We start from the raw sequence: 12,958 nt of genomic DNA, 5'->3' as shown, positions 1-12,958 counted from the left end.
ACGGCATGTTCTTGGCACGTTTTGTAGGCAGCCTATCTTGTAGGTAAGTGGCTGTGCTGATAGCTTCTCCCTAGTATTTCTCTGGTAGATCTGCTTCTAGTAACATGCATCTGCATATTTATGCCAGGGAGTGGTTTTTCCTTTCAGCCATGCCATTTTGTTCTGTTGTGTAAGGGACAGTGATTTGATGTTCAGTGCCTTGTTCAATTAAATAACCTTTTATGTCATGTCCCACAAATTTTCCTCCGTTGTCAGTTCGGATTGCCAGTGGTTTCCTCGGGAACCTGTTGCTGACCATTGCAACATTGCTTAATGCAATAGAACAGGGGTGTCGAACTCATTTGTTATGAGGGCCGGATCTGACATAAATGAGACCTTGTTGGGCCGGGCCATGTGTGTCATAAAATGTAATGCCAGGTAGCAGAGTTATAAACTTTATAAAGGACACAAACACAATGAGTTTTTACTTAAAATAAAAACATGCTTAAAACATTAGCACTCTTGCAATATTTTGTTTATTTAACGCTGCCTGATAACTGACACCTCTTGCTCTAAATTATTGCATCAAAATGTCTCTGCTATTGCAATCTTGAGTATGCTGTTCAGGTGTGTATCTGTAAGCTGCAAACCTACGATGATGCAGCAGCAGCAGAAGACAGCCAGTTCCACTGTGGGCCTGATAGAAGCCCTCTGGGGGCCTCATCCGGCCCCTAGGCCGCATGTTTGACACCCCTGTGATTGAAGGTATTGCCTCTCTTCTTTGGTGTATTATGTTCTGTGAAACCCAAACTGTCACAAAAACTTTCTGCTTGTATTAGACGTGGGTATAGGATGGTTGGTTAGGCAAACAGGCTGAATAGGTAGATGTATATGTGAATGCATGAGTAGACAGGTAATGCTCCAGCTATCTGTCATGCCTGAGAGGGCAAGAGAGTAATTCTGTAACATTAAGCCCTCCATGAAGTCTGCTCGGTTGTCCATGTCCCAGTTTCAGTGAGTGATGTGGAGACTGTACGTGAAGGACACCAGTCAGAGGTGCTTCAGAGTCTAGCTGAGGAATTCCCACCTGAGCACTGTTTCACCATCGTCTTCCATGGGCGTCGTGGCAACCTGGACCTGATTGCTGGCTCAGCTGAAGAAGCTCAGTGTTGGATCCAAGGCCTGCGACGCCTTGTAGAAGTGGTCACAAACATGGATCAGAAGGAAAAGATAGATCAATATCCTTTCCCGTAACCATTCACTCTCTATTTCAGTGCCCTTCCAACAAAAAGTGGAAAGGTGACTCTGGAAGCTCAGCTTCATTTTGGTCTAAATTTTAAAGATATGCTAAAAACATGTTCCTACATTATCACATGCCACAGCATCTTTATATCAGCTGCACTGTTGTTCCCCCTTACATCTTTCCCTCACTCTCCAGACCTTCCTTTATCCCTGCATACAGCATTCTTTTCCATGGCTTCCCCTGCCCATTAATTGTTTCCATTTTGGCCCCTTATGACACTCTCTTTTCCACAGCCATATCTTCCCTGGTTTTTCCATTTTGTCCATCATCCCATTCTACATCAATAGGGTCTGCTTTCCATTTTGTAAACGGCACCTTAAGTAACATAAAATGGTTTATATGAATTCTGAATAGATTATAGGGTATTCTGTTTCAAGAAAATGTCTACTAAACCTAGGCTATCTTAGAACATGTAAATAAGCAATTATCTATGACCCAACGAGGCTGTGCTCCTCCTGAATGAATCCTTTGGAAATGTAACAAAACAGAAAGCAGTCTATGCCTGCACAATTCCCTTCTAAAACTGCTTCAAATCTGTCACAAAGGAACTACTAAGACATAAGCAAGACATAAGAGGAAGATTTGCCTTTTCCAAGCAACGCACAAGTTGTTGGAAGGGGAAGCTCATCTTCTGTAAAGTTGTGCCTTCTTGAATGAAGGGTTTCTGCAAATTCAATCTATACAACAAGCCATATCCAATACTTTGGAGTATCTCCAGAAGTCAGCAACCTACACCGGCGACAGCAGTATCTTGGCTTGGAAACACCAGGTTGTGGTGCTAACAGAGTGGTGAGTCTTCTATAGGTTCTTTAGGTGCAGACGAACATACGTTCTGAACATGGAGAAAGTAAACTGAACATTATTTTGCTGCATTCCAAGTCTTTTGTGTTCACAGCCATTGATACTACTTCCACCATGCTGAAAATATCTGTCTTTACCCTTTTTTCTTCTCCCTTTCTGCACTTTAGGTAAGCTGGAGCTGGCTCTGAAATTTGTCTAAAATTTGTCTAAAAAAGAAACTTTGGGGTTTCCTCTTCAGGTGAACCATCTGAAGAATTTAAAGGGAAACCAAAAGAATAACTTCTCAGAGAGCTTTCGCACATCCCTAGACAGGTCTGTTGGTGCTAATGATCTTGTGGTGGAACTTCCTTTTCTTCCTTGCTGAAAGGTGTTCTATGCCAGCTGAATTGAAGAGATTTCTGCTCAGCTCCAAAGAATCTGTTTTCCTTAATTTATGTTTTGAGCTGCACATGGATCTGCGATTGGTTCCAAAAAGCTGATAAGGACAAGGATGGACGCATGAACTTCAGGGAGGTGCAGCACTTGCTCAGGATGATGAATGTGGATATGAATGAAGACCATGCTTTCCGGCTCTTTCAGGTGAGTTTGTGTGCAGGAATGGGGGACTACCCAGAGGCATCCATGTTCATGGGCTTATTGTAGCAACACCCTGTTACTTTCCTAGCCACAGCACTAATCTTCAAATTCTGCTTTCATCCCACAACAGTTACATCAGACATCATGCCAAGCTGCTATTAAACTAAGACTGGGCGCAGACTAAACTGAGATTGGGCTCCCCTTGTTCCTCCCATTTCTTTTTATGCACTGAACTTGGTCCAAAACTTACCAGTTTGAAGAAACTCCGGTTTGCTATGACTTCTAACTGAAGGAACCTCAGTGAAGTGGAGTCTGTTTATTCTTCACAAATCAGGATTTCAAAGATTAAACAAATTAGAATTGTGGTGTTTGGGATATAAATAAACTGCAGAGTACTGATGTGCCTATATTTGGACCTGGGCCCATAGCTATGGTGGGGCATCTTGGGGCCACGTCCCTCAATTTAAAGCCACGACCACAAGTTTCTATACCAGAAAGCCAAGCCAAAGGACCAGGCTGCTATCCGGCCACCTTCTTCAAAGCTGGAAGAGGCACAGGGAAACCGTGGTTCAGGTCACTGGGGGAGGGGTCATGCTCATGTCTTGTGTGGAAGTGGCCAGCCCAGCCACACCCCGCCCTTTCCCCCTGTCATGATCTGGGCTGTGCCACCAGAGGCCTACTAGGCCCAGGGAGCCTGACTAGCAGTAAGGGAAGCTGGGCCTACAAACCCCAGTAGGCCTTGGGAAGTTTTAGCACCAATTTTGACCAATAGGGAAGAAAAGGGCTGGGGAATATAGGAACTGGTACAAGAGGGAAAGCTGTTCTTCTTCCCAGGGAACAGAGCCAGGAGGGACTGAGGCTGCTGTGGGGAAGAAAACCCTCATCCTGAGGGAAGGGTGAATAGTCTAAGGCCACTTGATAGTGAGCTAGGGACAGTATATATTTAGACGCATTAGGGCATTTGATTTCTTTTCTTTTCACCCACTTACTGTTATTATTCTGCACCTTGTTTGTTTGACCTCCTATAAAATAAACTATTTTCATTGTTCACTCTGCCTGGTTCTCACGCCTATTATTTGGCCAAAAGGGAGGTCTAAAGGCCTCGGAGGGTGCTCTGGGCTTTCTCAGAGGAGCCTGGAAGCAGAGTGGTGGCAGCGTCAGGTGACACCCCACCTGAGCCGTGATAACCCCATTGCCTGTGCCTGGCCTCACTAGCTGCCATCCACATGCCCTTTCAGCACAGGAGGGCTGCAGCCACACGCACTTCCAGTGGAGCAGAGCAGAGACTGCCGAATGGGGATGCCAAAGAGAGTCTCCTAGCAGAGGCCTCCATCGCCTTTCCAAGGGGCAACAAGGGGGGGGTGGATCCTGCTTGGGGAGAGATCCTGTGTGTGGGGAAATCTCCTTCCCTCTACCAGCAATCACTTTTCCCTTTTCTAGCTTGCTTCCCTCCTGAGAAATGTGCCCCCTTGCTAGGGTTGCCAACTCCCAAGATGGGAACAAAATGTCTTGCCCCTTTAGCAGAGGCTGAATAGGTGGAAATGTGCAGTGACCCCTTTGCAAAGCCCATTTTGTAAGGGGAGAGTGGATCTGGCAGAGCCATGCAAAAGCAGTGCCTTGCCTGGTGATTCAACTGTCTGGACCGGGTCATAATTTCCCTCCGGCTGTCCTCTCCAGCCAAAGGGATTTTGTTATCACAAGAATAATGACTGGATGAACCTCTGCCCAGCTTTCCCCCCTTTGGGGGTGACTCCACACGGGGCTTCAAGGGAAAGGGTCCAGATTCCTAGAGGGAGAGAGGTCCCTTCCAGCCCAGACCCCCTTTCTCCTCCCCCTAGGAGAAATGGGTCTTTCTGCCCACTTGTACGTGCAGCATTCATGCCATCTCGGGCAGGGCTGGTGAGTTGGGAGTGTTTAGGCGAGGAAGGGGAATCCTGGCTGAGGCTGCAGGGAAAAGAGAGGTTGCAAGGGGGGAGAACCCCACAGCACTGTGCTCCAGAAACCAGGGGGGTCCTCAGGGACAGAGCAGGGGGTTGGCAAGGGTGCAGAGGGGCAGCCATTATGATATAATGTATTATTTACAAAGCCCTTCACTCCCTCAAAATGGTTGCTCTTCTGCTCCCTAGTTGCTTTTACCTCTGAGGAGAATTTCTATAATATATCTAATTCCCCAATAGGACAAAAAGCAGTATGAGGCCTAGGGGTGGAGATTGTCAGCTGGAAAATCATACAAGAACAAAAAGGCTAAAGGGAACACAGAAGTCTAGCTGTTCTTCCTCTTAAGTTGCAACGTTAGCGACCACACTGGATATCATTCAAGTCAGTAAAAAGGATCATGTAACAGGTAGCACCACCCGGAGCAGATACGATTTCACTTTCTGCTCTCTCATTACTTAGGACCAACATAGCAATTCCTAGCAATTGAACAGGTCTGACTGTATTCAGATAGAATGACAATGGAAAGTATCTCCTTGTTTTCCTCCCTTTAAATTCCTTCTGCTTTGTAGAAGCCCATATGCTTTGTTGTGTTTCTCATGGTATACTTCCCCTCTCTGGTCATCAAATCACCACTCCTCTAATCTTCATGTCTTTCTCAAAGACCCACTTCTTCAACAAAGCTTTTCTCGAATCTTTCTTGCTTTTCCCTTTCTCCTCCTCTAACACCTCTTGCGTCGGTTTAATGTTGATTAAATGGGCAAGGACCACATTGCTTCTATTAACGCACAGCCTGTAATGGTGCTGTTGTAGTAGTAACCAGTTTCAAAGAGACAATGTCAGTAGCACCAGATCCCTGACATCACTTGTTTGATTTCCTCTGCTCTCCTTCCTGTGCAAGGACCCCAATAGCGAGACCCCTCCTTTCCTTGCAGATGGCCGACAAATCGGAGACAGGGACGCTGGAAGGGGAGGAGTTCGTATTGTTCTACAAAGCACTAACTCAGAGAGATGAGGTACTCAGGATCTTCCAGGAATACTCCAAGGATGCCAAGAAGCTGACACTGCTGGAGTTTGTGGATTTCTTGGAGCAGGAGCAGATGGAGAGCAGTGGCATTGAGGAGCTGGCCATGGAGCTGATTGAGAGATATGAGCCCTCTGAGACAGGTGGGGGGGGCGGGGGAGGGAATGCTGTTGGGTCCACAGTCTGGACAAGTATTGAGGGCTAGTGCAGGTTGGCCCTGGAATCCTAAAGGGGCATCACTAGTCCTCTGCTCAAAGCAACTCTGACAGTGCAATCCTTGCCTAGAGAGTGTTTGTTTATTTAAAACATTTATAGCCAACCTTATCTGCTTAGACTCGAGACATACCATTCTAAGCCTTAAACTCAAGAGTTTGACTCGAGACTTACCATCCATTGACTTCATTTGATTTAAAAGGGTGAAACTCTGCTTAGGATTGCACTGTAAATCTTCCTGCTATTCATAGTGGGAGAAAGTATGTGTGTGATCCCCTCCCCATGTTTTTCTTCCATAACCAAGTCTACCAGCTGAGCATCCACACCTTATGTATTTAATGAAGCAGGCTCTAGTCCATGAAAGCTTAAGCCAAAACAAAAGTTTTCTGGTATTTAAAGTGCCTCAAGACTCCTGTTTGTTCTAGTCTCTCTAGATTGCTAAAAAAAAAATAATTATCACTATGTTTATCATTCTTGTGACATCTATTTCCTTAGAAACTGCTGCCCTGCCTGTTTTTTCCCCCTGGTTACACAAAAAATCCTGTTTTCACTGACTCTGTCCAGTCCAAAGGCCTGTCCCTTTTCTGCACATGGTTGCTTTGGAGACCCACCTCCCTTTATTTTGTTCTCTCTCTCCACTGGCCTTCTTTTCCTGCAGCTAAGGCTCGCCACGTCCTGAGCATAGATGGATTCCTCACGTACCTTTGTTCACCAGATGGCTCCATCTTCAACCTTGAGCACAGGAAGGTCTTCCAGGACATGTCGCAGTCCCTCTGCCATTACTTTATCTCCTCCTCCCACAACACCTACCTGATGGAGGACCAACTGCGAGGGCAGAGCAGCGTTGAGGGATATATCAGGTATCACCATCAAAGGGCAGGTGGCAAAGTTAATCTGCAATTACTTATTCCCTTCCCACAACAGAACCAAATACAATCACTTTCCTCAAAACCTTTTACTCACATGTTCACTTGGTACCTCATGACAGGGACACCAGAGTTTTAGTGGTCAATCACAGGTAGATTCAAATTGTAGGCTTTCTGGAAACTGAGCTAGAACTGTCTCCCTGAGCTTTTGATTCCTGTTGGAGAGCAGAAGCTTCCCAGAGCCCAAATATTTTTAGTAGATATTTGCTTTTTGGTCCACCTCTATGACAGTTAGTCACTGTCCTTTCCTGTCCTTATATAAACATTCTCTCAGTAGACTTTGTGCAACAAAGCATCTTTTGTATAAGACTCACCGATTCCTCTTCTTGCTTTGCTCTTGCCAAGTTCTCCTCTAATGCCGGCTCAGCCAGCTCCTCTTTAGTTCCTTAGCCCTGACAACTGTGTTTCCTGTTTCTGTGCCTGCACATCCCTTATCTGCCTAGCCTTTGGAATTAACTTTAATTGTCTCCTTCCTCCCAGAGTTTTGCCTCTCACCTCAGTCACATAATTGAACCTCACCATTTCACTGAAAAGCCTGACCCTGGCCTATTATGCACACACAGCTTACTGCAGAGAGTCAGAGCAGTCAAGCCTTTAAGCTTGACTTCAGATTCTGTGCCTGCAGTATGCACCATTCCCACCCCCCCAACCCCCCGCGGTCGATTTATTTTGCAGCCCAGCCATTGCACTGCCTTCTCGTGCTGCCGAGTTGACCCACTTTGTCAGGGTCCTTAGTCAGGTCACACAACACAGGGCTTCATAAGAAGATAACTGTTTATTGATAAGTCCAGTACTAAAAGAAAGAACACGTGTACAGCTTGTGTCAGGAATGGCCGTTACTACAGGGGCCTCTGACTTATACTAGGATCAAACATCCTCCCGGTCAGCATGAGCCAATGGATACATCTCTCGCCCGCGGGCAAAGCAGGCAAAGCAGGCAAAGCAGGCAAAGCAAAGCAAAAGCCGTTAACTTTCCCAGCCGAGAGAAACTGCAGCTGGAACATCCACAAAGTCAAGCATAAGATAGTAAACAGTTGGTGAGCCAGGGAAAGCTGAGGCAGACAAGGGGAGGGCACCCCTCCACATACCAGACTCATGACAGGGCTAACTGACAGTGGGCAGCGGGAGAAGGTGGCCCAGCCAGGATCACTGTGCATGCAAGGAGCTGATGGTTCCATGCAGGGGGAGCGATCCTGCTGCCTTTGCCAACAGTTGAAACTGGGCGGCAAGAGAGGGCAGCCCAGCCAGGTGTCATTTTTTCTCTTTTTTTTACAAGCGGCATGAGACTAGCAATGGTCTCCTGTCACTAGACTCATGCTGCTTGTAAAAAAAAATTAAGTGTGGGCAGGAAGTGGTCTACGAGGGGCGGGGGGGGAATCTGAGGGAATCGGTATGCTTTTTAGTTACCTTTGGTTGGAAGTAAAGCAAGGGGGGGGACGGCACAAAAGCACTCTTAGAATACCCAGGGAAACACTGAACAGAAAGTGAACTGAGCGCTGAAGGGAGAAAAAATGCAGAACGAAAAAGAAAACCTGGTGGACATGGATGGTGAAATCGAGGCAAAACACCTGTGCATAATAGGCCCCTGTCAAGATTGAATTTTGTTCTTGCATCCTCAAAGTCCCTGCAAGGAGGCACATAACCCCTTCCCATGGCGTAACACAGAATTGCCTAGAATACTGTGCAAGTGAAGACACACGTTTACAGCATTCAGTGCACATTCAAACTCTGCAATCCACAAATACCTGAAATTTCATGTTACTTCAGTCTCCTGCATTTTCCCTCTAGTCTGTCCTGCAGTCGTAGCCAAGGTGCTTGCAGGGCAGAAATAGCACTCAGGAACGCCACCTCCTTCCCAGTAGAACCTCCTGTAACTTTAACAGCTGCAGAATGTTGAGAAGCCCTACAGATACTGCTTTTTTTTCATGGACAGAGCAAGGGGAAAAAGTTCCCGTTGCAATTCTCACCCTCATGCTAGTGTTAAAGGCAGAAGAGCCTCTGTTGGAAAAAATGGCCACTGATTGTGCTATAAGGGCATAATGAAAGTACTGATGTTGTTTGCTTCCCACATGTAGGGTGAATATAAATTTTATATAGGACTGTGGGGCTCAGCTGTAAGCAGCTTCACCATATTCACTGTCTATCACACTGTCAGGAGGGCGATGCCAACCCCCTCCCGACTATACAGGAACCCACCCTGTCAACTCTCACCAGCAGGTGGGACCCAGCCCTAGACCCTTCCCAGCAGATCCCGGAATACTGGCCATACGTCCACAGAGGGGTGAAGCCCCCAAGAAAGGAGGAGGGCGAGGACGCGGGGCAGATTGGGCAGGACGTCAGGGACACAACCGCTGGAGGCAGGGTGGGGAAACAGGAACAACATCCCCTGGAGCCCAGGCTGGTGGCTTGGTTGCTTTAAGAAGTGGGTAGTGGGTGGAACAGGTGTTGATGCTGAACAAATAAAAGATAGAGACAGGTGAAGCCGGGGAGGAGTATGTGTGGGTTCAAGAACCGACAGAGAGGAAGGACCAGGATCCACTCGGACTCATTTATCGAACCACCCCTGTTGTGGACGAGGGCATTTAACTCGAACAACAATTCTGAGGCAAACCTGACCGACCGTCATTCAGCTCAAGAACCTGGATCCTATCCACGGCCGACTCGACCCCTCCCTCCAGCCCGAGCGTGACACACACTCTTTTAAAACACTTCTGCGACTTTCAAGCAGAAGTCATTGTATGCTCCCCCTGAGTTGCTGTTTGTAACTAGAAAAGTGGGATTCAGGACTTGCATTTTTTTAAATAAATAAATGAAAAGCTAGCTGTGCAGGGTTCCGGTAGCTAGCTCCCTGTGATGTCACACAGAATCTGCAGTACTTGGTCTAATTTATTCCATTTATATGGAATATATTCCATTATTCATTCCATTTATAGTCCACTTTTCTCACTGTGACTCAAAGCAGATAACAAAGTTAAATAGTATAATAAAGAGTACACAACAAGCCATAAAACTAGACTCCAGAACAATAAGACTGCTTAATTTTTTCATAGACATTAATACTACAACCCTACTCCTTTTATAAAAATGTACTTTTAAAAGTTTCCATTTTAAATTGATATTGCAAATGAACAAATAAAGGCATTAGATTTGACGCTGCATTTTTACCAAAACCCCAAGAAATTCTGAAATACCACTTAAAACACAGGAAAGGAACAAGACTGATGACTGACTTGGCATTTGATTTGTTAGCATGCATGGTTGCCAAAGCTGCAAAGCTGTGAAAAAGCTGGGCTCACCCTATAGCTGAAGGACCAACGGAAAGCTCTGTTTTTATACTACCTTAGCCAACAGTTAATTGCCCTTTTCTTAAGCATTAGGCAGACAAACTAGTGAGCTACCAGGTGCAATTAGTGCTGTTTTTCAGGTGCACAAAATAAGTCTTTGTCAACCAGTAAGCTGTGAATGGACAAATTCCCATGTTATAGGCTAGCGGCTGAAAGTATTTCCCATACATTGGCAAGGCAGTACGGACTCATGAATTGCTTTCTCCCTCCTGCAGAGCTCTGAAGCGTGGCTGCCGGTGCCTGGAAGTGGACTGTTGGGATGGACCTAATGGGGAGCCCATCGTCTACCATGGCCATACTTTCACCTCCAAGATTCCCTTCCGTGAAGTAGTGTCAACTGTTGAGAAATATGCCTTCCAGGTAGATTGGGGCTCTTCTGTAACCAGGGGCAAGTAGCTTTCATCTGCCAGAGGGGAGGGATCACTAGGGTAGACTGGCAGAGGATCCATGAAGGGAAAGCTGTACAGCGTCAAAAGGGAGAAGATGTGTGTGGTCAAGATGGAACATGGACAGGTGACCCTTGACAGTCCCATTACTGGAATGAGGTCTGCCATGTTGCAGCGGGTGGAGAATTCTAAAGCAGAGTTTCCATCATTCATCTACCTCAGGGCTAGGCAACATTTCTAGCCTGAGGGCTGCCTTTGGATCTCCATCCACTTCTGAGGGCTCCGAGTTGCATGCCCATTCTAGTTTCTAGTATCAGCAGTCTCATGTCATTTCTGGCATGAAATATACCTTCCGTATGGCGCTTCAGTGTGGCTCAGCAGTCCCCATGTCCACAAAGTTGATGTCCAACTCAATACAACAATGAGAACCATCAGCGAATGTATTAAACCCACTCTGACCTATTGGCTATCCACATTGTACCACATCGCTCACCCGCATCTCCGGAGACAAGATCCTCTTCTTCTTGAATATAGAAAGATCACTGAAAACAGAGAGTTGCCTATCCGCAAAGATATGGGGGATGCAGGCCTATCCAGACTAAGATCCCAATACCCAGCAATAAGATCTGCACAAAACCTGCAGTCACAAAATTTTGATGAATGGTTGCAAACATGGATGCGATCAGTCCCACCCGATATCCATAGCCTGATAAACACCAATGAGAAGCCCACAGGATTTGACTTGCCACATAAGGTATAGAAGATGGCTAATAGAAAGCAATCAGGCTTTGGCAGCTGTGCAGACCTGTTGTTTAAATGGAGCAAAATACCAGGACCCAAATGTGGTGTAGCCCTCCAGACTATTTTCCATCTGTCACAGGAATGTGAGCATTGCGCTTTCCAGGGAGATGTGACAGGGCTCTTCGAACTCTCCCCAGCTGTGATTGAGTGGATCAAAAATTTAGATATTAGTATTTAGGGGGAGTGCCTGATTGGTTTGCATACCCATTGTATCAACTTGGTTATGTATTTTATATTATTATTATTATTTGCTTCCTGTATATAACTCTGCCATATGGTAAATATATAAGTAAATCTGGCATGCCCGTTTGGCCAAGGTGGTGGTACTGGGGAGCCAGCAGAGGCTACTGCCTGCTGTGGGTAGAGACCCAGATCTAGGGTTGCCAGATCCTCGCATCTTTAGAGACAATAATGGGTTTAAATTAAGGGCGGGAAGGTACCGGCTAGATATTAGGGAAAATTTTTTACAGTAAGAGTTGTGCAACAGTGGAGTCAGCCGCCTAGGGAGGTGGTGAGCTCCCCCTCACTGGCAGTCTTTAAGCAGCGGCTGGGCAAACACTTGTCAGGGATGCTCTAGACTGATCCTGCATTGAGACGGGTAGATGGCCTGTATGGCCCCTTCCGACTCTGTGATTCTGTGATTCCATCTAGTCCAGCCTCCCGTCTCACACAATGGCCAACCATTTCCTCTGGATGCCCAACAACAGAGCATAGAGTCTGAGGCCTTCCCCTGAGGTTGCCTCCTGGCTCTAGGATTCAGTGACTGTGCCTCTGAATGTGGAGGTTCTCCTCAGTCACCGTGATGGGTAGCCATTGATAGACGAATCCTCCATCGGTCTATCCTCTTTTAAAGCTGTTTATTCCTGTGGCCGTCACTACATCCTCTGGCAGCGAATTTCCAATTTTAATCATTCTTTGTGTAAAGTAGTATCTCTTTTTGTCCATCTTGAACCTATTATCCATCAGCTTCACTGAATGCCCTTGAATTCTAGTGTTTTGGGAGAGGGAGAAAAATGTCTCTTTGTCAACTCTCTCCACCCCATTTAGAATTTTGTAAACTGTCATATCCCCCCTCCCTTAGTCCTCTCTTTTCAAAACTGAAAAGTCCCAGATTCTGTAGCCTTTCCTCATCGGAGATCCAACCTCCTCGTCATCTTGGTTGCCCTGTTCTTCAAACTGTATGACAAAGTTATAAATGCCTCAGTACATTTCCATTTGCCCATTAATCGCATCTTAACCTGTAGTTGCGCTTAGGGGCACAACCATGAGTTGGATCCTGTGATCCATATACACAAGAATAGCATATCATTGCTGCTTCCACCCGCCCCCCCAGCAGCCATTTCATGGGGTCACAGGGTCTGTGTGTGGGTTGTGAGGCTGCAGTAGAAAGAGGGGAGTGAAAAACACCATTCTCTCTCTCTCCTATATGTGGTGCTGCCCTGACAGAAAAGGCAAAAGGGACAGTTTATTCCCTTCCCCCTCTACATTGCAGCCTCATGGTCCATGTGGGCTATTGATCACTAGGTTCCTGCAACCCAGAAAGTACACTTTTCTGGGGCCGGAAATGGCTGTTGGGGAGGGGGGAAATACAGCAATCATCTGAGAATACTTCCTGCTGACAGATCACAGGATCCAACCCATTTGGTTGTCCTGTCATCCTTTATTCTCAT

The 12,958-nt window shown here is 46.3% G+C and overlaps 1 protein-coding gene across 1 annotated transcript in view; it reads left to right on the top strand.

Annotated features, from left to right (window-relative positions):
• The first annotated feature begins 719 nt into the window (after positions 1-719).
• PLCD4 (phospholipase C delta 4) overlaps positions 720-12,958 on the top strand; it is a 31,020-nt gene continuing 18,781 nt past the window's right edge. Inside the window, exons 1-6 of the mRNA XM_015418992.1 lie at positions 720-744; positions 989-1,217; positions 2,533-2,662; positions 5,530-5,761; positions 6,490-6,691; positions 10,317-10,461. Coding sequence (XP_015274478.1) covers positions 720-744; positions 989-1,217; positions 2,533-2,662; positions 5,530-5,761; positions 6,490-6,691; positions 10,317-10,461 — 963 coding nt within the window. The remainder of the gene's footprint in view (positions 745-988; positions 1,218-2,532; positions 2,663-5,529; positions 5,762-6,489; positions 6,692-10,316; positions 10,462-12,958) is intronic.

Source organism: Gekko japonicus, unplaced genomic scaffold, assembly GCF_001447785.1.
Source record: "Gekko japonicus isolate JY-2015 unplaced genomic scaffold, Gekko_japonicus_V1.1 scaffold3252, whole genome shotgun sequence".
In the NCBI taxonomy this organism is placed as follows: Eukaryota; Metazoa; Chordata; class Lepidosauria; order Squamata; family Gekkonidae; genus Gekko; species Gekko japonicus.
Note: the sequence above shows the minus strand (reverse complement) of the source record. Positions and strands in the feature narration are given on the sequence as shown.